Source organism: Amphiura filiformis, chromosome 8, assembly GCF_039555335.1.
Source record: "Amphiura filiformis chromosome 8, Afil_fr2py, whole genome shotgun sequence".
NCBI lineage: Eukaryota > Metazoa > Echinodermata > Ophiuroidea > Amphilepidida > Amphiuridae > Amphiura > Amphiura filiformis.
In genome coordinates, this window is record NC_092635.1 from 49709598 (window position 1) to 49735841 (window position 26244).

The window sequence follows — 26244 nt, forward strand, 5'->3', positions numbered from 1 at the left end:
GCAGCTTTGGCTACCATAGCACTTGTCACATCATTGTATATGTATGTCAAACATACTAAACCTGGTAAGTGTGTATGTCAAATATGCTAAACCTAGTAAGATGGCAGGTTTGGCTACCATAGCACTTGTCACATCATTGTATATGTATGTCAAACATACTAAACCTGGTAAGTGTGTATGTCAAATATGCTAAACCTAGTAAGATGGCAGCTTTGGCTACCATAGCACTTGTCACATCATTGTATATGTATGTCAAACATACTAAACCTGGTAAGTGTGTATGTCAAATATGTTAAACCTAGTAAGATGGCAGCTTTGGCTACCATAGCACTTGTCACATCATTGTATATGTATGTCAGATATACTAAACCTGGTAAGTGTGTATGTCAAATATGCTAAACCTATTTGGCTACCATAGCGCTTGTCACATCATTGTATATGTATGTCAAACATACTAAACCTGGTAAGTGTGTATGTCAAATATGCTAAACCTGGTAAGATGGCAGCTTTGGCTACCATAGCACTTGTCACATCATTGTATATGTATGTCAAACATACTAAACCTGGTAAGTGTGTATGTCAAATATGCTAAACCTATTTGGCTACCATAGCACTTGTCACATCATTGTATATGTATGTCAAACATACTAAACCTGGTAAGTGTGTATGTCAAATATGTTAAACCTGGTAAGATGGCAGCTTTGGCTACCATAGCACTTGTCACATCATTGTATATGTATGTCAAACATACTAAACCTGGTAAGTGTGTATGTCAAATATGCTAAACCTGGTAAGGTGGCAGCCTTGACTACCATAGCTCTTGTCACATTACATATGTATGTCAAATATACTAAACCTGGTAAGATATGTCTGAAAAAAGAACAAATATATAGAAATATTTGTCGGGGGAATTGTAGTTTCACTACATTCAGATTATAGGGTAGTATCACTATTATGGATCCACCAGAATTGTGTGAGTGTTTTTGTGGGGTTTTTTGCAGAATAATTTCACAGTTTGAATAAGCAAAAAAAGTGGGCTATTTTCCATAGAAGTAGTGATGTAACAGGATTAATTACCATAGCAATGGGTTTACACTATTTTTGAATGTATTGCTCTGCACTATATGTCACGCTGCCATTCCACTGCATTGCAATGCACATAGATTATCAAAGAACAAATTAATAAAGGCCTGGATCGTAATTCTGTAGAATGTTCACATCATGCTGATCACTCACACCTGTAAGATTATATTGTATTCAATCTATGATTTATGCTAAATGGTTTGTAAGGTGTGACAAGGCCAAAGTGGCAGCCCTCGAATTAACCCACGGCACCGACGGCATATTGCCGTGGGTGCCCACCCCCATTGCCGCAATGCCCTCAAAATATGTCCTTTACCGACGGCAGTCACTTGTCGTGCCCTAAATGAAGTTGCCGTGGGTGCCCTAGCCGGCCAGCCCTGCCCCTTCATTATAAAATCATTAACAAGTACTGGTTAAATCCCCGCAAAATTGTGGAAAATTAGATCGAAAATATTGAACACGATCGCTATTTTGAGCATCGTAACCCAGCTATCAATCACAGTATACACAATAGTTTGTTGTGAATTAATATTCATTACCCCTACGTATTACGTAAGCTTACATATTCAGCCAATCACATCAGCTTTTATACATTATCTGGTTGCTAGAAATGACTTCATTTTCTCGATTGGTCAGAGAAACACCTTCAGCGTACTATCGACCAATCAGAAACGCTGTTACTAACTAAGCAGCTAAGCTTCCTCATCCTCGTGTCGTAAACAAAATCTGAGCGCTGGGCAAATCAATTAATCTCTCGATTAGCAAACATTGACTTCCCATTGCAAACCGATGGCGATACCCTTCCGGTATCGTCTTATCTTTTACATGTAAGCCCATCTCTAGATATTTTTTGCACGAAATAGTTTTCATACCGGCGAATTTGATCAATATTATTACCAAAGTTACAGCTGTTTTTTGCTGTTTCGAGTCAGTTTTGCAGCTCAGAACTAGGGATCGCAAAATTTAAGTAAATTAAACTGTTGATTTTTGATTGCTTTGTATTATTTTAGTGTAAAGTTGAGAGTCGAATTTTATTTTGGTGTCGAATTCAGCTGACGGCAATGCATCTATTCGCTTTTGAAAAATTGCCTTGGTGCCCTTCTCAAATTTTCAACAGTTGCCTTGATGCCCTTTTGAAATATTACAAATTGCCGTGCTGCCTTGCCTTTTCAGTGAAAATCCACGGCAATTATCAACTTGCCCTAAAAAAGTTGCTGTGCCCCTTCAGATCCTTAATTCGAGGGCTGCAAAGTGGTCAGCTATTATATACATCTGTTTTTTGGTTTTTTGCAGAAATTAATTGGGGTTCATCAACTCAGGCCTACATCTACAAACAAGCTTTATCTGCAACACATAAGCTGAACAATATCCCAGCTCATGTGAAGACATTTAGACCTCAAGTGCTTGTGTTAAGTGGCTTACCAGAATGCAGACCAGCATTGGTTCATTTCTGCTCACATCTCACAAGGAGTGCCAGTTTACTGCTATGTGGAAATGTCATCATAGTAAGTGATGCCATCAGGCTAACATTACCTCTAATGCTGGTTTCATACTTTCCTGCCGCTTGCCGCTCTGAAGATGATTTTACTTCACTCCGCAGTCGCACCAGAAACGCTAGTGGTGACCAGCGGCTAGCCGATATATCGATAACTCCACCGCTTTGCCGCGGCGGCAGCACCACTAGGAGTTGAATTGAAATCAACTCGGAGCGGTGCCGCTCTGACGTATGAGAACAAAATACGATTTTGGAGCGGTGCTGAGCGGCAAGAGTGGCTTTCAGAGTCATGCTGCTACCGCTCAGCGGTGTGCCGCTCCGCTTGCAGAAAAGTACACTTCATCATGCGGCTAGCGGCAGAAAGTATGAAACCACATACCTGCCAACTACTCCGATTTTCGCGGAGTTACTCCGATTTCGAGTTTTAAACCCCCGAAAATCGGAGTACTCCGATTTTCTGAAAAAATTTAAAAAAAAAAAAAAAAAAAATTTTGAATTTTGAATTTTTTAAATTTCTTTTCAAAGTTTTCGGCGACTTTGAGAACCACTGGACCTATTCTGAAGTGCTAGGATCATTCACAGTTAATTTGAAACAATTGGAAAAAATTACAAAAAAATTACAGTTTGTTATCCTTAATATGCAAACCACTAACTAATGTTTACCTCTTCATCTAGCACATATTATAAAATGCATGGAAAACCAATGCATGTATAATATTGTGATAGATGAAGAGGTAAACATTAGTTAGTGGTTTCCATAGTAAAGATAACAAATTGTAATTTTTTTGTAATGTTTTCCAATTTTTTTTTTTTCAAATCATCTGTGAATGATCCTAGCACTTCAGAATACGTCCAGTGTTTCTCAAAGTCAACAAAACTTTGACATGTTTTTTGTTAAATGTTTTTTTTCTGAATTTTTAACTTTGTATTGTGCATCATATCAGTGTCCTATCAGTCACGTAGGCCCTGTTATAAAGCCAAAAAATCGCTTCAACGAATGATCGTTATGTACAAAAGTATAGGAAACTGCATTTTTAAAAGCACATTTTCTATGTGAAGGAAGCATATTTTTCAAACTTGTAAAAACAAGTCCCAGAATGTTTTTTCACATTTTTTCAAAGGTTGCAGTCATCAAATATGTGTTGAAATTGTTGCCAGATATGGAGTATAAATCTCTCCTCAAATGCAACCTTCAGAATAGGTCTAGAGGTTCTCAAGTTGCCAAAAACTTTATTTTTTAAATCCATTTTTTCTTAATTTTTCTTAATTTTCACCTTTGTATTGCTAGATATGGAGTATAAATCCCTCCTCAAAGTGTATAAAAGCCTAGGGCTTCATTTTCACCTTGTTGTTTTTCTATAAAATGAGTCTAATGTGAAGGGGCTTATAAGGGTTTTTACAGTGTAGAAACCCTCTAGCTCCACCAAGGGCCCTTGAGCGGGCCCCTGGACCCCCCGCCGTCAGAGGCGATACTACAGGCGCTTCGCGCCCTACGTTCGCCATGTACTCTGTTTTCTAGGTTTTCAATGTTGGCAGGTATGAAACCAGCATAATAACTCTAATTCTAATGCGAACTTTAACCTTAGGACATTCATCATCATCATATCGATTTATTTTCCATTAATTAAAAAGCATAAATGTCAAAATGACAACAAACAAAGATTGGAGGATGTACAACTAAAAGCAGAAAAGTCTGATGATGCACATATATGCGGCATATGGGGATGCGCTAATCAAATGGGTAGTTGTGTTGGGATTATGTTATGGCTTTGGTTGGTTGACTGTGTGTGCAGACCAAAGACTACCAATTCAAAATTGCACCATGCATAATGCTATGGTAAATCTACCAAAAGAGGGCTTATATGTCGGATGACGGACAAAAATTTGAGTAAGTCAAATTTTTCTTAAGTTGTGTGACCAGTTTAAATTGACCTCAACAGGGCTTATATTGTTTCACACGACTTTTATAGATATTCAATTTCAAAACTAGCTGAATGTTGGGTCCTTCTTCCTCTCAGGTATTCATTTGTGTCTTTAGCTTGAGCATTTACATACGTTTTTGGCACATGTTACACGCAGAATGCAAACACCCTCTTAATTTGAATCAGAGTTTGTCAGGCTTTGAGGCATATATCCGTGGTACATATTAAGTAGCCTCCATGAACGACACACAAACATGCCATAGTCAATGCTCTCTGATTCTACCTCTTGGTACAGACAGAGACATCCAATATTGACTCGTTTCATCCTTATAAAGGACCGTTCAATACTTACGCCAGGGGGAGTGGGAGTTTTAAGGGGAATCTAAATATTTTGGGGGTCTTGAGGGGGAAATCTGATTTTTTTATTTGAACCATGAAGGGGGAATATTAAGATTTAAATGGAGAAAAAGGGGAAAATAAGGGGGAATCCGAAAATTTTTAAGTGGACGCGAGGGGAAATGCGATTTTATTTTTTTTGTCAAAACTCCCACTCCCCGGTGTAAATATTGAACAGTCCCTAAGGTCACTTTCAGTCATTCTATCCGTCATGCAAAAATACAACAATTTGATTTTAGATAATTTTCTTGGATTTTCTGATTTCCCAAATTAGGATAAGAAAAATTTCAAGTTTTTTTGCTCTCCATCTTTGTGTAGGGTGAAGCTCCTGATCATGCAGAACAAATACTCAGCAGTGCACAAGAAGATTGGCTGGCAACCCAGAAAATCAAAGCCTTCCCAGGGAGTGTTACAGCACCAACACTAAGAAAAGGAGTGCAATCCTTACTACAGGTAGGTGGCTTGTAGAATTTGGACAGGGAATAGGGATAATTGATATGTATATTTTATGCTTTGTATCTGTGGGGTTCTACTGAATTAGGAGCACTGCACCTTGTTGGGACAGTGCTCGTTTCATTCTTTTGTGCTTTCAGTGCTTCTCGGCAGCTCAACGGCTTTGTTGGTTTTTTTTTTTTTTCAATTTTGTTGTTGATTGCCAGATGTATTAAATAAAATAATAATTAATAAATCGCACATTATGGCTTCAATGATTGCTTACATTATGCTGGATTTAAACATTATTAAAAAATATTTGTAATTACTTTGTAGAAAAAATCTGTTATATGTTTCAGCTTGGAGGAGTTGGTAAGATTCGGCCTAACACGGTAATAATGGGTTATAAGAACAATTGGCAAGAGGACTCGCATGAAGCGGTTGATGACTATGTGGGCATTATACAGTGAGTTTACTACCAAATATACTGAACATAAATTAAAACACTTGCGAATCTTTCTGCAATTTCATTGGTGCCTGTCCCTGATACATGGACAATTTAACAAAGCTGCACTTAAATGCATCCCAAGGCCGCTCAAACCAATCAGATTCACACGCTGACAATGGGATCGACCAATTCACCGTTTTGGTAAATCCCATAAGCTGTTGCATATTTACCCCTGATGTGCACATCTTTATTGCGTAATTCATCAATGATAAAAGTGCGCAGTAAATATGTGTTCAGTGATGGCATGTCATCGGGGGTAAATACGCAAAGGCCTACAGGATTTACCAAAAAGGTGAATTCAAATTTGGACATAAGCTAGGATTTATATTCATTTACATAGTTACTATGTAAACATTTTATTTATACTCTGATCAGCTCGTAATAGGTGGGACTCATAGCATCGGGGATTGATATAGAATGCGTACACACAGCTATGCGCAGCGCTTACGTGAACTGCACTTTACGTATTGCGTGACTGACTTGCGCTTTTGCTGTCATGCGCAGGCGTAAGTTCTGACTTTATTGACTCGCCCAGTAACAAAAAACGAATATTCTCGCATATTTCAAGCTGATCATAGTATAAATAAAAACATATTGAAGATTAGCGTATTTCTATTGGGACCATTTACCATAAAAAAATATGTATAAGAGGTTATTCTGCTCAATAGAAACTGACCTTTCCTTGAATATTGATGAGAGTTTAGCGGTAACATTTTCCTTTGTAAAGAAGGAAAATAGTGGCAGCATTTAGCGGAGAATGCTTGATCAATACCAGTACTCGATTATTTACCAGTAAGCAATGCGCAATAGAAACCGCTATTTGACAGCGAATAGTTTTAGCGGTAAAATGCAAGGGGCTCGATAGAAACACGCTAAATGAGATGTATTGTAGGTGGACAACACCAGAAATTTTTTTTGTGTGTTTTATATGAGATGATTGAGGCTAAAAACTATACCTTTATTTTCTGAACCTGGCTAGGAGGTCAGAAGGAGTGGTGTTCAATTAAATTTGGTTAAATAGAAATATGAAGCTATCTCACTCTAAATGTATTGTGACTGGGGCTGCCAATGATATCTGAGTTAAAACTAGATTTCTGAGTTACCTGGTAAAACCTGATTCTTATAGCCCACAGAAAATGAGTTGCTATAAGCAGTAGATTTTTAAAAATCTACTTAATTTAAAAGTATTTCAAATTGAGTATTGTTTCCTTGAGTTTTGGTATGAAATAATGAGTCTATGTTCCTCTCATTACCTGCAGGATGATAAATGATGATGTAAGTTATGAACTCAAAATTCTTGTATTTCAGCGACACCTTTGACATAGAGTATGGTCTATGTATTCTACGAATTGCTGAGAGATTTGATGTTTCAAGTGCCTTATCTTCTGGATCACAACCTGATAAAGGTATGGTGTCAAAATGGGCTATTCCAGTTGAAATCCATACACCCCCTATGGAAGATGTGATCTTAATCTCCCACACAGGGGATGTAGATTCTAAGTAGAGTCACCTACCGTATTTCGTCAAATAGTCGCCCCCGTCAAATAAACGCCCCCACCACTTTTTTCAACCAAGATGTTTCAAAAATTCGATATTTCCATGCTATCTTGTGTAGTAAGCTTACCAAGTTGCTCACATGGTCATAATAGCAGCAATAAATGGCTAAAATCTGCATCCGAACCCGAAGTGAACCAAAAGTCAGTGTCAAAAGGTCATAGTTCGTCATTTTAGCGTGACTTTTAAGCTTACCTAATGATTTTAACGGGAATTTTCGTGCTAAAATGACCTCTAATAAACGCCCCCCTTGGGAAAATGTAACGCCGGGCGTTTATTCGATTTAAATACGGTATTTAGGTAACCCCATTTGAAATTCACACTCCCTGTGTGAAAGATTAAAGTCATGTCAATGAATCAATCAATTTTATTTATCCATTTATCATGTCTTCCATTAGGGGTATATGGATTTCCACTGGAATAGCCTAATCATATTTGATAATATCAAAGAAATTCGACCCAAAGAGAAAGGAATCCTGAGTTGTTATGCTATGGTAAATCTACCATATTTGTTTTGTCATGAATGGAGACCACAATAATGTACCTGGGTGCTGCCTCCTGAATCCCAACTGGGGTATTGCCCCTGAGCCCCACAAGGGACCCTAAGGCAAGCTCATGAACCCCAACTGGGGTATTGCCCCTGAGCCCCACATGGAATCCTAAGGCAGGCTCCTGAACCCCAACTGGGGTATTGCCCCTGAGATCCACAAGGGACTTTAAGGAAGGCTCCTGAACCCCAACTGGGGTATTGCCCCTGAGCCCCACAAGGGACCCTAAGGCAAGCTCATGAACCCCAACTGGGGTATTGCCCCTGAGCCACACATGGAATCCTAAGGCAAGCTCCTGAACCCCAACTAGGGTATTGCCCCTGAGCCCCACAAGGACCCTAAGGCAAGTTCCTGAATGAACCACACCCATTAGTCGCTCCACTTGCTTTGCTCTATTGGGTGTTCCTCGTTCAGAGTTCCCAATATTTGCTAATAAAACTTTTTTGTTATATAGGTATCCATGTCTTTTTCCTGTTGACTTTATTAAACTTTAAATTTTTGTTGTTATGAGAGATGTTCTTTGTATAGACCACTTGACATCACTGTTTATCAACAAAGGCGAGGGACTCGTCTATCGATATGCTCGAAAAGAGCCGCTACACTGTTCAATGGCTTTCCTGTACTATATGAAATGTGGCGGGCGATTTAAAATGCACATGCCCTTAGCAGACTACGATGCGTATGCACACTGCAGGGCAAAGAACAATTGAAATTGCCATAATGCGCGCGCATACTGCCGGGCAATGACGTCAGATGCCAAGTGGTCTATAGCCTTTCACTATTAAAGTACCTCGTGAGGTTTTTCTGTCCAAGCATGTGCTTTAAATTGCTAAAAATAATTAAAAACACTATATATTTCTTTGTTTTTGCTCATTTCAGATGAACCAGGAAAAAATGCGCCTGATGTACAAGATCCAGTCAAGCCTTTAATGGGGACAGTACCAAAGTACTGCTGAAACATGCAAATTGACAATGTCATTAAGTCTATGAGTAAATTCCAATCTAAGATGCCTAAAGGAACTATTGATGTATGGTGGCTGCAAGATGATGGCGGTAAGACACAAAAACATGTATTGACATGCATACTCTTCCCATCCCACATCCCCCTCCTGGAACTGCCAAGCGGGACATACAACAACACACAGCACACAGTTTACATGCCTTATCAACTAACTGGCAGTTTTTTTGAACAAATTCTTAATTTTTATCATCTTCAGACACACAGCATCATAGCAAATTAAATTCCAACTAGAGTCATACATGATTGTCGGAGGTCCTCGGTTGGAGGGAATATAATCCTTGATTGCTTGTAAAAACAAACGCATGCATGTATGCACACACACCCCTACCGGCAAGCGAGGACTGGTTAACTTGGATCTAGCTAACACACACACATTCCCCACACACCCCTATTGCACACATACACATGGATAACAGTTTGTAATAATCTTGTATTCATCTCTTCTTTGTCGTCAGGTTTAACGCTTCTGGTCCCTCATCTTCTGACCCATAAATCCATCTGGGAAAAATGCCAACTGAGAGTGTTTGCAGGTGGTTCTCAAGATGATCTAGGAAGGGAGAAATTAGAGTAAGTTTCTATTTGACATAATGAGGGAAATGTTGGGTCTTCATGTACCATTAACAAGCCTTGTATGGTATCCTCTTTGTTCACTTATCATGCTGAATCACTATTAAGTAATTGCTATTCTGCCCTCTTGGCTCTCTACTGTGTGGCGCTCTGCTGTGTGATCCCGCCAGGGGGTTGACAGTGAAACGTGGATTCGCCAAATTTGCACGCTACGGTATGCTGTACAGAAGTTGCCGAGAACCACAAAATTTGACACACGTATGGGGGCCGCCATGGGGTGCTAACAGCGCGCCGGGGTGCTAACGAGTGCGTCCGTTAGCACCCCCGCTACCATGGCTACGCGTACAGTTACACGTTTCCAACTGTTAATCATCGGGGGTCAATAACCTCGAGCTTGACAACGATGATCTAAATAGACTATTGTCAAGTCTTACGTGTAGGTGTGTTTGAAACAGTATTTTCTTGTATATCTTGGCCAGGACAGCGGGATTGTTGGTCGATTGGATGTAATCAATAAAAATTTTGTTCATGGATGCGCTAAAAATGTCATTAAAGTATTTAAAATAGCTGTTCAACATTTGAAAAAAATGCACTGTAGCAGGCTTGAAAAGGTCTAACCGTGGATGCAGCCAGCCGCCAGGGCCGGATTTACCTTTTTGGGGCCCTGGGCCAGGCCAAAATTTGGAGGCCCCAAACGCATCGTGTAGAAGGCATTATGCACTAAAGTGGCCAAGTTTTGAGATTCTACTAGGATGTTTGCGCGCGAAGCACGAAAAAGATTTCAATTTTAGACTGTTTTAGTCCAAATTGAAGGTGAATGTTGCTATATTACAGGCCAGTGCGCGCGAAGCGCGCAAAATTTTGGGGCCCTATGGTAAATCCGGCCCTGCCAGCCACGATTTTACAGGTAATTTTCAATACTTCAAAGGTAATGGCAGCTTCCATAGTTGTATTACTTTTTATATAGAGCCCTTTAATTCAAGAGAATTCATACATTACATGAATTAAACATATAAAGTCACACATCCCTATTGGGCTATTCCATTTAAAATCCACACTATTCTCTGTGGAAGATTTTGGAAATATCTGCCACAGGGGGTATGAATTTCAAATGGAATGAGCACATTAAGGTGCTCCATTTGAATTTATACACCCTCTGAGAAAGATTCAACCTGAATCGTCCCCTGTGGGAGGGTGAGCTTCAAGTGGAGCTGCTAATGTGTTAATTCCATCATACTCCCTCTGTGGAAGATATTTCCAAAATCTTCCACAGGGGTAGTGTGAATTTTAAATGGAATAGCCCATTCTGCTTAACTGATAATATAATGAAACGATATGCAATACATTCACCCCTGATGCTGATATTTTCTTATCCCAGGTTAGCACAGATGTTGTCCAAGTTCCGCATTCCCACCGACGAAGTAGAAATCTTAGAAGACCTGAACAAGAAACCGCAGAGTGATACGTAAGTACATTGAATCATTCAATTTTGCAATCTCATACAAACATTCATTTAAAGTTATGGACTTAAATTATTTTCTCGGGCTTGCATCGTCAATTTCCGATCCTCGCATATATTATTTGTGTCTCGCATTGTCTTACACCCTGCTAGTGTTTTCCATATCGCGTATCGTGGCCAAAAACAAATTGTGATATCGGCTGTATCTCAATTTTGTTTAAGCTTCCTTTAAGTTTCAAAACAACTTGAGCACAGAAAACTTGACCTTCTAAAAGCGCTCAATTTTGAGACTATCGCAATGAAATTACTTACGGTAGGACATAAAAGTATGCTTTACACAAATTTTATTTCAGATTCTAACAAATTTACTTGGATATACTGTCAAATAAGTTCAGTTTTGCTTTGAAACATGCAATCCCACCATATGTATGTAAGTCGCCATGTTGAATTTGTCACTTTCGGGTCGTGCGATGCATTACTGGGAAATAATTTCAGTCGCCATATTGAATGCTATACATCGTAGGCACATCGTTGAAAGCTTTAAAAATATTGCATCGCGCCCATGGCTACCACCTCCTTCATTATTTAGCTAATATTTATTGTCAAATCAGTGCAGAGTAGGTTAGTTTTATGGAAATTAGAATTCATTTTCATAGGATTCAATGATTTCATATTGCTTGTAAACCAAATGTATGAGAAAGCTTGTTATTCATGAAATGCACATAGCGTACAGGATATGAACCTGTTTTTATCGCCTAATTGGTGACGTTTAATTGTATATTATTAATCTAATATTATGCTGTTATACATTTTATAGAATGAGGCAATTTGAAGAATTACTAGAACCATGGAAACTTGATACAGAGAATGGAGAAACGCATGAGAAATTCCCATGGAAAGTGACACCAGAAGAAATCGAATCAAATAAGGAGAAGGTATGTGTAAGGGGCACTTCATGATCTACAGCAGTGGCGTAGCATCATAGGGGCACGGGGGGCATGTGCCCCCAATCGATCTCAGATTTTAAAAAATCCCATCAGCCCTCGAATTAAGGATCTGGAGGGGCACGGCAACTTTTTTAGGGCAAGTTGAAAATTGCCTTAGATTTTTACTGAAAAGGCAAGGCAGCACGGCAGTTTGTAATATTTCAAGAGGGCACCATGGCAACTGTTGAAAATTTGAGAAGGGCACCAAGGCAATATCTCAAAAGTGAAGAAAACACACACAAACATAGATAGATGATTTTATAATGAAGGGGGAGGGCTGGGGCACCCACAGCAACTTCATTAGAGGGCACGGCAAGTGACTGCCTCGGGTAAAGGACATATTTTGAGGGCATTACGGCAGTGGGGATGGGCACCCACGGCAAAATGCCATGGGTACCGTGGGTTAATTCGAGGGCTGAATCCCATAGAAAATGGCCGAAAAATGGTTTGTGCCCCCAATCAGAACCGGTGCCCCCCCCCCAATCATGGTTGGTGCCCTCCCAATATGATGACCCACACTACGCCACTGATCTACAGCCTCATTCCCCTCTTTCAAATAAATTTGAGATTTTTTTAAATTTCATTCAAACTACATAATGTTTCTGCGCATAATCTTTCAAATGCAATGTCTAAATGAACTGACATTTTGGAAGTGAGCTTTTTTCATGGATATCTATAATTTAAAGGGAGAGCGTGGTGCAATGGTTAGGGTACTTGCCTTTAGTGCATGAGGTCCCGGGTTCGATTCCCGGCGATGGCGATTTGCTGGGATATTGACTTGGAAAAAACAGTCTGAAATTAATTGGCAACTTCTGTAGATTAAATTCAGACTTCCGCTCTCCCCATGGTTCATTTAGAATTGGGTAAACGAATCATGAAAGTACTCCGTCCTTCGGAGGGGACGTTAAGCCATCATCCCGTGTTCGAATCTCGCAGCCAGAGTAGGGTGTTAACCCCTGACTGTTCCCAACCCGGTCCCGGTGTTCAAATGGACCCCAATGGAAATAAGCTTCAATAGAGGCTTTCTTAGGTTATCCAGGGTTGTCAAAACCGGAACAAATCAAATCAAATCAAATCATACCATAAATTGAGGTGGTTTTTTTTCATTTCACTTCATTTTATTTGCCAGCTAACATTTAAAAATGTGCATATTACACATTCAAAAGTACTACATGTACATAAAAACAAAAAAACAAAAAAAAAACATTCAGATATTTAAAAAAACCATTTATAACTACAGTAAGAGCATGCGGGAACTGAGCAGCCTGGAGTGTTGGACAGATAGCACAACCTCCCAGGAGGGTGGGCGGAACTGCAGCAAAACAAAGCAACAAAAGAGGACTAAAAACAATAGAACCTTGGCAGGGAAAGCCAAATAGTGACAAAGAGTCACTGTATGGCTCTCGAACAACAATCAAACAGTAAAAAACTGGAGAAATCCAAAAGCTCCACAAACGAAAAATTTGTGCCTTTAAGCTCAAGTGTTACAGAGGTTTGTGTATTTTGCACTTTGCATGGAAAAACAGTGGCACGATCGACGGGAATTACATAAATAAACATAATTTTTCAGCAGGTTCGTCGTCGCAAATAATAAAGGAGACAAGCAGAAAAAGTGATCCCACCCGGAAATCGAACCCAGGACCTCGGGTTCGCAATTAGCACAACCAGGGTTGCCAAACCCGCGATTTGGTAGCCCAATTGGGCGACTTTTGAAGATTTTTCCCGCGACTTGTGACAATTTCCTGTCCCATAGAAACCAATGGTTAAGAAAAAAATTGGGCGACTTTTCAACATTGGCTCCCGCGACTTCCGCTAGTTACCTGCCCCATAGAAACCAATGGTAAAGTGAAAAATTGGGCGACTTTTCGATTATTTGACCCGCGATTCGGGCTGAAATCTTTTGGCAACCCTGAGCACAACCAGGTTCATGCTGGAGGTACACTATTTTGTCCTCCGTAAATAAACATGGCGGGCGGAGTCATGACCCTTTGGGTTTATTCTTTTTGGTATTTATTCATATCGTATGTAGTGTCATTGATCTTACATTAATGATCTTACTTTATGATTTGATTTCTATCACAGACAAAGCGACATCTACGTGTTTGGGATCTTCTGCATCATCATTCAGAAAGTGCCAATCTTATTGTTATGTAAGTAGTAGCATTGGTTAAGGGATCTAAAATGAGCGTTTATTGCGTTTCGACAGTATTTTTTGTGGGACATGAGACCACCTCAGACCTATCGAATTGCATTCTGAATACTGAAGCATGTCTTTCTGATATAAAATAATTTTCATTTTTGAAAATCACAATATAATACAAATTTTATGACAAATTATAAAAATTTGATATTTTTCAAATTTTTGATATATAACAGTCCTCAAAAGTAAATCATATAAATCTAATGATATATTCTTAAAGTGTATGTAGCACGGAGGAAAAGCTGACGGTCAATTGAAAATTTTGACCTTTCATATTGAAGATATGGATTTTTTCCCAAAAAGACCTAATTTTTTTGGTGTTTTGGGGAAAAAATCCATATCTTCAATACTGAAAAGGTCAAAATTTTCAATTGATCGTCGGCTTTTCATCCCACCTACATACACTTCAAGTATAAATCATCAGATTTATAAAGTTTACTTCAAGTACTGTTAAATATCAAAAATATCAATTTTCAATAATTTGCCATAAAATGTGTATTAAATTGCGAATTTCAAAAAATCAAAATTATTTGATATCAGAATGACATTCTTTGTATTCAGAATGCAATTCGATATGTCCGATGTGCTCTAATGTCCCGAAATAAATACTGTCCAAACGTTCATACCCCAGCCCTTAATGCATCCATTTATTAAACTTGAGAGTATTATTTGTCGAATTAATCTGTAATTGGATTTAGATTTGCAACTCACTTTGCTACGTTGCGTTTGATACCATCGAATGCCATCAGTCTTCTGATTGATGGTGGTGAGAAAATGTAACAAAGTGAGTTATAAATCTATAATCCCTGACAAAATTGTTGAACAATTTGACACAGGTACTTAAATGTGCCCTTCCCCTGTTCCCATGTTGCAACCTGTTGATTTGGTGATTCCCCCCTAGAGATTGGTGGGGAAGGGGGAGGGTTGTAGTGATAGGACACCAAAGAAAGCTCAATTTTAGAATATCAAATTTGGTGCAAAACAGTCTTACTTTTACCAGGGTCCTTGAAAGTCCTTGAATTTGAAAACCTTTGTCCTGGAAATTTGCACAAGGTCCTTGAAAGTCCTTGAAAATTGGAATTTTACCAAATTTTGACCAAATTTGGGGAGTGGAGATGAGCTGTCACTTTCGTTAATATGTGCTGCATGGAGAGCCGCATCCTGATTCTTTTGTTGTGGCAAGTCCTTGAAAATCATGCTTTTGGACCTTGAAAGTCCTTGAAAAGTCCTTGAATTTTAAAGGCTTCAAGGTGCGGGAACCCTGTATTACACAGTGTTCCAACTACTCTTAACTCTGATTGTAGTTCCAGTTTCAGATTAATTTCAAAACTAAATGAAGAGATTTCATACTTCTAGTCCAATAAAACAGTACTCACTGTGGACGTTTCGAAATCTTGCAGACTTCTTTTTCAACACTGATGTTGTTGTGATGATCTTCTGTTTACCGCTGATGTTACAGGTTGCTTAGCAACACGGTTGCCAGTTGGTTTTCCAAGAAGATCGTCAAATGCGTGAGTAAGATTGTATTGCCCCTCGTCCCTGTTCATGATGTTGTCTTGCTTCCTGATCTTACTCACGCATTTGACGCATCTTCTTGGAAAACCAACTGGCAATCCGCTGCTAAGCAACCTGTAACATCAGCGTAAACAGAAGATCATCACAACAACATCAGTGTTGAAAAAGAAGTCTGCAACGAAACGTCCACAGTGAGTACTGTTTTATTGGACTAGAAGTATGAAATCTCTTCATTTATTTATCAACAAAACAGTCCTGAAGAAAATGTTCAGTAATTTCAAAACTGTTTTAAACTACTGGATGAATAAGCATCTTCTATCTATATAAACTTGAGAATAAAGAATAAGAACATCATTAGTGATGTAGATTCGGATGTTGAGCATATATTTAATTTTGGATGTTGTTAAATAATTTTAATTATTTAAAAATAACACACAACACGCCAACCAGTATCATCAGTGATGTAGATTCGGATGTTGAGCATATATTTAATTTTGGATGTTGTTAAATAATTTTAATTATTTAAAAATAACACACAACACGCCAACCAGTATCATCAGCGGTAAACAGAAGATCGTAACAACAACAATAGTGTTGAGAAAGAAGTCTGCTAGACTTTGAAACGTCCACAGTGAGTACTGATTTATTGGACTAAAAATATGAAATCTCTTCATTTATGTTTCAACAACAGTCCTGATGAAAATGTTCTGTAAGGATTGTATAATGTTTAACTCTATACTCCATCTTATTTCAGCACACTACCAATGCCTCGTGTCGGCACTGTGTCACCTTACATGTACATGTGTTGGTTAGAGATGTTATCTAAGGATCTACCTCCTATGATGCTGATGAGAGGCAACCAAACCAGTGTGCTTACCTATTACTCATAATCTACCTACAACACCACATCACCTGTGAACAATGTTGGGATTGAAAAGCAGGCAGTGTTTCTAGGTATTACCTTCATGTAAGCATACACAGTTAGCCTAGTATCAAGACAGAGATTATGCAGCTTTTTGCAATTAAGCTGTGTAAACCCTCAATGAAGTCTTGATAATAGGCTAATTTTGTGTATGCCTACATGAAGAAAGAGTCATGTTTCTACTGTGTTGATGACTTTACAACACCACACCACTAACAAACAAGTGCTGGAGAAAATGAGTCGGGAAGTTAAGATGGTACGCCCGTCACCACCCATTACGTGGAACCTACATACACCACTATGGTATATGATTGGCATACATCATATGCTAAACTATAAGGCCATCGCCACCCATTGGAACGCATGGACCTACATACTCCATCGTGGTATATAATTGGCATTACATCATATGTCACATCATACCTCCCTCGGATCAGAAGTACAAGCCAGTTATATCACACATGGTCTGATGTATTATTTGTCCTGGCTTAAAATTTCATGTGTGAATTGACTCAGCCTAAAAGGCATATATCTGTAATGTTTTCTAAATTTTGGGTTTTAACCCAAGAAGGTCACAAACTTTTGAAAGGATCGTTATTATTATGTAAGATCCATTTATTATTGTGTAAGATCCATTATATAACTCTGCATCCTGTACCAATGTTAACGAGAAGCAAATATCTTTGTTGGTATGAGATGCAAAAATATGAAAAAAGATATGAAGAGTTCTTATGACAAATGCGATATATTCAGGCCTGTGAAATCTCCGCTACAGAGCGGAAATCCGCTTTTTTCATTTTTCCGACCGATTTCAATTTCAGCTTTTTAAAACATCAAAAATCAAAATAGTGTCTGTGCACTTCTGATAGCATTACGTGTTGCAATAAAACGACTGGAAATAAGATTAACGATGCTTGAAAGGTCATGAATCCGGGTCATGAAACGCAGGTCATATATAACATCATCGCGATATTCTTTGATTCCTCGTCCATAGTCTCCATACTCATTGTGTAATATGTTTGTTTTGGAACTGCGCCCATTGGATGATGTTAAAATGGCGCTGTGGGGAAATACGAAATAGTGATTTACAATCCAAACCATCCATCGGAAGTTTCACATTGGATTTCATAAAAAGCATATGGAATTAAGAGAAGATACATCATGGCTACCATAAAATGTAATTTTGTCGAGCGACACTCACATTTAGGCCATGAAATGCAAGCTTATAATCTTCAATTTATTGCTGGTGAACTGAAATACGCGCGGAATAGCATTGAATTTGTACTGTAGTTTGGTAGGTAAATTTTCCGATTTTTTTCGAAACCCACTGGTTGGTAAATTGTCCGCTTTTTTTTTGAAAGCCATTTCACACCCCTGTATATTCATCAAAGGTGTACTGACATCTTACTGTATGCAGTAAGATACCTGTATGATCAATATCGTATTTTTTATTCTCGGCGAGTCAGTGATGTCAGTATTTAAAGGCAGCTGCAGCCATGTGGCGTCTTAAAACAAGTGCACATGTACGCCATCTCTTTGTGTGAATGCCTACAATTTGAAGCTGTGCCCTACGCAATATGCGCACTAACTTCACTGACCTGGCATGGTAATAATACTATATGTGACGTGTCATGTCAAAAGGAGACACTTTTGGGCCGGATCGTAAATGGAGAAATAGCCAAAAATCTGGCCGGGGTGATTTTTTTCACAATTTGGGTTTGTTGCGAATTTGTGATGTTATTAATGTTTAAAATGTTGTCTGAGAGTTTCAGACCGGAATATAACTGGCATCTTGTATTTTTTGAGACAATTTTCAAGGTAATTCTTACTCTCAACATTGTCAATAATATTTTTAAAGGCTGATATCTCAATATCCAATTTTATAATACCATAACTTAAGAACTCAATATCTTTGCTTAGGAATGTCCAATTTCATTGGGGAAAACGGCGTTGTGGAGCAAAATATCTGTATATTTAAGATATGTTAAAACCTCACATATAGTCTATAGAGGAAGACATTATAAGGATGGTGAATGCAAATGTTATGAAAGCTCATTACTTATTCCAAGAAAATATGATATGAAGACTTCAGATAGGAAAGGCGATGTTGACTGCTCAGTGCCAGAAGTGGGCAAGTGCAATAGCTGCCCTGTGAACAATTTGCACACAGTATATTGTACTACCCATGACAGCTACACATGGCAGCTATTGTACTTACCCACTTCTGGAACTGAGCAGTTGATGTATCCAAAGGCTGATGTTGATATTATTCTATGCAATGAGATATCATCATTATCAATAGGTCAAATAAAACAAGTTTGTATTGCCTTCTCCCGGCCGATCCTAATTGGGAAAGTTTTTACTGTACAAAAAAAATACCTACCCAAATTGTTTGATTTGCAGGATTTTGTTAATTTTTAATTTGTTAATATTCATTGATTCATATACATAAATTGACACTTCTTCACGACTCAAAACATTAGTTTAAAATAGTTTAAAGAGGATGCCCCGAGAGAGCAGTTCTGCTGGGGTGAACTAAACCTGCCTAGTTATCAAATTAATCAATGACATGGTTATCTCTGAATTTGACAGGTGCTAATTAATGTTTTAATGTTATTGCATCAATCAGCACCTGTTACATTCAGAGATAACCTTGTCACTGATTAATTTGATAACCAGGCAGGTTTGGTTTGCCCCAGAAGAACTGCTCTGGTGGGGCTTCCTATATAGTCATATGCATGTATTAAGCTCTCAATTTAAGTGTTCACAATGAATAATAGTCCAGAAAAAAATTGAAAAAATTGCTGACCTACCGACCATAAAAGCTGAGAGGACAATAGAACTTCTTTTTAGGCCTTATAGTGTTTTTAATCTCAGTGAGTCAGTGACATTGGCACATTGAGGCAGGTATTTTGAGTGTATCTATCTGGTGTCTTTAAACATGGGTTGTACACCAGCGCATTGAGCTAACACTCGTGATTTGGAGCTGCGCCTATTGAAATGTGCACTGGCCCGCCGAGGGGCAAAAATACCATAGTAGAGAAGGACAGTAGGGATGGTGAATGCATTGTTATAAAAATTTCATTATTTATTTCAAGAAAATATGTACATAAAATATAAAATAACACTATTAATAACAATGTCGTTTAAGAAGTAAACACAAAGCAGTGGATGGTGTATATCGTGTTTGCCATCTGATTTCTTCATATCTTGAGAAACCAAGGAAATGCTGCAAATTTAGGTCTCTAAAATTTGTGTAACAAAGTGTCTCATAGTAGCTTGGATCTTGACCCTCCCATGGAATGTATTGGAATATTCCAGTTGAAATCCATACACCCCCTGTGGAAAACATGACCTTAATCTTCTACACACGGAGTGTGAAATTCAGATGGGGTTACCTAAATGGGTGACTCCTTTTGATATCTACACCCACTGTGTAGATGATTAAGGTCATGTCTTCCATAGGGGATATGGATTTCATCTGGAATAGTCATGTGTACGGAATAGATAGCCAATTCTAGGGGAGATGGGGTTTTTTCAGATGAAGACAAGACCACTTTCAAGGGGGAATGGGCAAAAAAGGTTTTCAAATCGAAAAATATTATGGCGGCCAAAGCGAGGGAGGCAGATGCCATGCCCCTGGCTACACCACTGGGGAGATGGGCAAGATCCAGGTTATTCAGCTATTCCAGTTGAAATCCATATTCCCCGTATGGAAGGCATGACCTTAATCTTCCACATAGGGAGTGCAGATTTCAAATGGAGTTACCTGAATTGGTGATTCCATTTGAAATCTACACCCCATGTGTGGGAGATAAAGTCATGTCTTCCACAGGAGGTGTATGGACTTCAACTGGAATAACTCATTGCAAGTATCACTGCCAAGCCTGTTGATAAGCTGTAAACCAAATGATTTGTCTATGCACATTATATTTTTTTTAAACACACTGTTGGCGACTATTAAGTGGTGGAAAATTAGTATCCATATATGTATGCCTTCCTCGAGGCAGTAATTTAGATATTGTTTTTTTATTGTATCTTAAAACATAATGATGATAAATAAATAAAAAAGTATACATTTTCAGAAAGGAGAGGATGCAAAGAATCTAACTAACATGGCAGATTCGTGCAAAAATTTAGCAGTTTTTGAGAAAATCACACAATTTCATTTTACTTTATTGCGTTGAGGAAAGCATACAGACTACAGTTGGTTGTGTCTTTTTAGGTGGTACATGACTATACATTACTTACGCTCAAGTAAAATTATACCTTTACATCATGCTTAAGTATAAATTTATTCATTTTTTTATGTTACCATGGTTACAGATGGATCATAGCAAGAATTTGGTGTGTGAATTTCTAGTATTATTTGCAACAACTGTATCATGTGTAACCTAAACAAATTTAAATCTAGTATATTTTAAAATATTTCATGTAGATATGTTTAAAAAATCTTGCATTTGTGTTAACATGTTTTTATTTATTGGGTTATTTGAGGACTTTTGAAGAGTTGGTTAAGGGTGTTGTTACATGCTTTAATATCATACAATGTTAAAAATGTAGAGTTTATTTTAAGTAACTAGATACAGTGTATGTACAGTATAGCAAAGTGCAATAACATGGAGGTGACATGAGGCAATCATCTCCCCTTTTGTCTTTTTTTGTATAGGTGAGGTGACATGGTGAGGTCAAACGGTGGGGGGGGGTCATTGCCTGGTAGTATGGGTATGTGCAGCAATGACTATCCCTTTTTTAGGCTCCTGCTACTCCTAGGAGTAGGACCCCTGTTTTCAGATACATGTAGCTTCAGTTCTTATGCCCTCTATTTGTATTACCGTAAACTTGGCACTGTTTCAGCTTCGAGGACCAATTAGGGACAAATCAGTTCCTAATTAGACCCTACTTTCGAGAATCTTCACAGCATATACCAACTCTATCAAAATTGAATCAAACACCCAACAATTGACAGGCAACTGTGAGAGCCTGTGTTCTTCTTAGAACTTGTGCCAATTTAAATGTTGATACAATACAAGGCCTTTGAACTGTAAAGTGGCCATGTGCTTTTTACAGCAAGCATATCAGTATACCTGTGTTTAGTATTTACAAACACCTTATCTCTTTGTATGCATTCTGTGATTGGTTTGTGGATGCATTGAATTAAAAGCAGCCCTGCCAGAGCAATTCATCTGGGGTGAACCAAACTTGCCTTGTTATCAAATTAATCATTGACAATGTTGTCTTTGAATTTGCCTGTGCTAAGTGATGCAATAATATTAAAACACCAATAAGCACCTGTCAAATTCAGAGGTAACCTTGTCACTGATTAATTTGATAACCAGGCAGGTTTGGGTTACCCTAGAAGAACTGCTCTGGCAGGGCTTCCTCTTTAAGATGCTGCAAATGGAGATTTTAGCATTTTGTAAAGTCCACTTTTTAGATTTGCACAATTTTGGACACTTTTCTGTGCAAGAACCAAACGAACATGCAAGTCTTGACATTACTTTAGATTATTTTTCACTAGCATATGCATTTATTCTAAGAGAGACTGTACGAGGGGTTATCCAAAAGAAAGTAAACATACTTATGAGACCATTTTTGGACCATAATGTACATAAGGACCAGTGATTACACTGACAAAATTTCATCGGTATAGCTCTTTCACTTCTGGGTGATGTCAAAAACTTTTGGATACCCCCTCGTATATCAGTGCTTGAGTGCAGTATGTGAATAATTTGCAATTGTTTTAAAGTGTATTGGGCTATTTCAGTTGAAATCCATACACCCCTATGGAAGATATTACCTTAATATCCCACACAGGGGGTTATAGACTTCAAATAGTCACCCATTCAGGTAACTGAATTTGAAATACATATTTCCTGTGTGAAAGGTCAAGTTTTTCCATAGGGGGTGTATGAATTTCAAATAGAATAGCCCATTTCACAACCAGCTGCTACTAGTTTGTGAATATTTGCACTTTTTTTTATAAAAAAGAAAAGAAAGACAAAAATATTACTGAATTTCTATCATACCAGATGTATACATGTTTTTTTCATATTTATGTTCTTTTTGCCTTGTTTCTCATCAAATATTTCATAATTTTTTGATTCTACCATTTATTTTGTAGCCTTCAGATATATCGTATGTATATAAGCTTGACGTAACCATATCATAGATGTCAGATTATTTTCAACAGTTAATGAAACATTGGGCAGTTCCAGTTGAAATCCATGCACCTAATATGGAATACATGACATTAATATACACAAAGAGGGTGTATATTTCAAATGGAGTCACCTATTCAGATAAACCCATTTGAAATTCACACTCCCTGTGTGGGAGATTAACGTAATGTCTTTCATAGTGGGTGTATGGATTTCAGCTGGAATATCCCCAGTATCATAACTGGATAACATAGATAGCAACAGTTTTTTCCAGTATATTTCCGAAAAAGTAAGGGACCATCTTTCAAATTGTGTATATATTTTAAGTTGTCAATTTTAAGTATTATGATAGGGATATTGTCAGGATCTTGCATGTTAAGGGGTGGGGTATGAGCGTTTGGACAGTATTTATTGGGGACATTAGAGCACATCAGACATATCAAATTGCATTCTGAATACGAAGAATGTCCTTCTGATATCAAATAATTTTGATTTTTGAAATTCGCAATGTAATACACATTTTATGGCAAATGATTGAAAATTGATATTTTTGATATTTAACAGTACTCGAAGTAAACTTTATAAATCTGATGATTTATACTTAAAGTGTATGTAGGTGCGATGAAAAGCCGACAATCAATTGAAAATTTTGACCTTTCGTATTGAAGATATGGATTTTTTCCCAGAACAACAAAAAAAAGTAGGTCTTTTTGGGAAAAAACTCCATATCTTCAATATGAAAGGTCAAATTTTTCAGATATGGATTTTTTCCCAGAACAAAAAAAAAAGTAGGTCTTTTTGGGAAAAAACTCCATATCTTCAATATGAAAGGTCAAAATTTTCAATTGATCGTCGGCTTTTCCTCTCAGCTACATACACTTTAAGAATATGTCATTAGATTTATAAAATTTACTTCGAGGACTGTTATATATCAAAAATGTGAAAAATATCAATTTGTCGTTCAAAATTTGTATTATATCGTGAATTTCAAAAAATGAAAATTATTTGATATCAGAAAGACATTCTTTATATTCAGAATGCAATTCGATATGTCTGATGTGCTCTAATGTCCCACAATAAATACTGTCCAAACGTTCATACCCCATCCCTTAATCCAATCTCTAATCTTGAATCTATCCCTTATGCGGCCCATAGACACCGGATACAAGAGTGGATACAAAATCTACCATTGTGCACTGTATACACGAACATAGTAGTGATTTTATTGTCCAACCGTCAATAAAATTAAACTAGATGAGATCCCTTCAATAATATTGAAGAGAAATATTATTTTGTATCCATTCCTGCATCTAGGGTTCCCAATATTGATCAATCAAATTGATCGTGTATGGGTCGCATTAGAATGTGATCCTACCCTAACTCTTAGAATTAGGACACTTTATAGATCTTACCCTAATCCTCTCTTTGAACCCTAAATTTAATCCTTACTATAAGTTAGAACCATAAATGTAATCATAACCAGAGTTAGGGAACCATAAGGAACCATAAACTAATCCTAACCAGAGTTAGGGAACCATAAGGAACCATAAACTAATCCTAACCAGAGTTAGGGAACCATAAGGAACCATAAACTAATTAATCCTAACAAGAGTTAGGGAACCATAAACTAATCCTAACCAGAGTTAGGGAACCATAAACTAATCCTAACCAGAGTTAGGGAACCAAAAATAACCTAATCCTAACTAGAGTTGCGGAACTATGAGTATAAACCTAATTGTAACTCGAGACAAGACATCCAAAAGCATAATTGCAGCAATATTGCTGACTTGAAAGATGATTTATTGTTTGCAATATGTTTTGTGCATCATAAAGCTATTTATTATCATAAACACAGACAGGCCTGGCTGGACTCATGTGGAATCCAGAAAACTCATTCAAGGGAAATTTTGGGATTTGGAGGGAATATTTTTGGGGTTGGAGGAAAATTTTTGGATTTGGAATCAAATCTTGCTTTCCTATGTGAAAAATGGATTAAAGATGAGCTGAAAAATTTGCTATCTAGGAGGGAACATTAGCGGGTAAAGTCCCACCACCAATTTTTTGACAAATTTCAGAAATTGTAAAAAAAATTGTGTTTTTAATATGCAAAGTTATAATTTGTGTTCATGCCATACTCTATTAATGATTTCAAAATGGATACAAATTCAATGCATTTTGAATAATTTTGAAATCATTTCACTTTTAATGTCAACCATGAATAATCCTAGCATTTAGCTCTAAGTCCAGGGACACTCAAAAACTAAATTCAAGTATAGCTACCCCCCTCAATGTTGACATATGTTAAACTAAAAATGGGGTGTGACTATACTTGAGTCAGTATGTTAATAAGTTTGTTCCAGTTCTGAATACAGATATGCAGATGAGGCAAAACTGTTTCCTGCATATTTTAAAAGGGTTATTGCATGTGCCTTATAAATGATGCATGGCTTTGCATATTCCTGCATTTACATTAATTATATCAACATTGTGTTTTTTAAAAACATGATGGCTGATGCGGAGAGAGAGCCTTGCAAGTTGTCTCATTTACTTCATTTGCAATAAAGAAAAAAGTGTTGCTTTGTAAATTGTGTGTGCACTATCTATTCTTGTATTAGTCATGGATACTTGGGTATTACATTAGAGACTGAAAGTCTCCGTTTATGCTAAATTTTGTGTTGTTTTCCGTTTTATAAAAATTACCATAAATATTTATCCACTCTTAGAAGTCATTAAAAACACTGAAAAAAATGTTTCTATCTAGAAGCACTGAATCAAACATGTGTGATTCACATCGTGAAATCGTCGATGTAGCCTAAAAACAATCATGAAACTACAAATATATAAACCCTGAAGGCATGTAATGATAAATTTGAAGTAAATATCAGTGAAATATTTAATCAGTTTATGCATTCTGTTGAATGTACATTGGAAATTAGACTCGAATAAGCTTAACATTTTGCCTGCTGTTGTAAAAGTCCATTTTCCATTTTCTACTTGGAATTCTGTGAAATCTCTCTGTTTTCCATAAAATGGAGATCTTTGGGATCTAGATTACATGCATCTTCTGGTCCTAGTAGATGTGATTCTTCAAGGTGTGTGACTGACTGCACCCCCCCCCCCACACACTTTACCTCTGAGACTTTGTTATTAGAAGAAAGTTTTTGTATTTTTCTCATTACCCCTGCATAATTGTATGCCCGAGATATGTTTTGTTTAGACGGTGTGAACAGAATCGTGATAAATAGTGGTACTAGGAACCACCACCGGAAGTGTATACTATTCTATGGGGCATTATTATACATGTTCTCAAACTGCTGGAACAATGTAACATAAATTAGAGAAACAGATTGTTTAATGACTGACCTCAATGTAAGAGGTCAGAGGAGGCTTAAAGGCATTCCTACAATGCACTATGATTGGGAAATTTGATCAATATAACCTAATTTTAAAGGCAAAGTCCCCATTACCACACACA

General features: G+C 37.6%; 1 protein-coding gene across 1 annotated transcript in view; it reads left to right on the top strand.

Annotated features, from left to right (window-relative positions):
- Positions 1-19176, top strand: part of LOC140158383 (solute carrier family 12 member 1-like) — an 88345-nt gene extending 69169 nt beyond the window's left edge. Inside the window, exons 17-27 of the mRNA XM_072181476.1 lie at positions 2377-2588; positions 5215-5349; positions 5688-5794; positions 7145-7242; positions 8818-8868; positions 8899-8991; positions 9415-9526; positions 10905-10991; positions 11803-11920; positions 14054-14121; positions 16441-19176. Of these exons, the coding sequence (XP_072037577.1) occupies positions 2377-2588; positions 5215-5349; positions 5688-5794; positions 7145-7242; positions 8818-8868; positions 8899-8991; positions 9415-9526; positions 10905-10991; positions 11803-11920; positions 14054-14121; positions 16441-16576 (1217 nt within the window). The 3' untranslated portion in view covers positions 16577-19176. The remainder of the gene's footprint in view (positions 1-2376; positions 2589-5214; positions 5350-5687; positions 5795-7144; positions 7243-8817; positions 8869-8898; positions 8992-9414; positions 9527-10904; positions 10992-11802; positions 11921-14053; positions 14122-16440) is intronic.
- The last annotated feature ends 7068 nt before the right edge of the window (positions 19177-26244 follow it).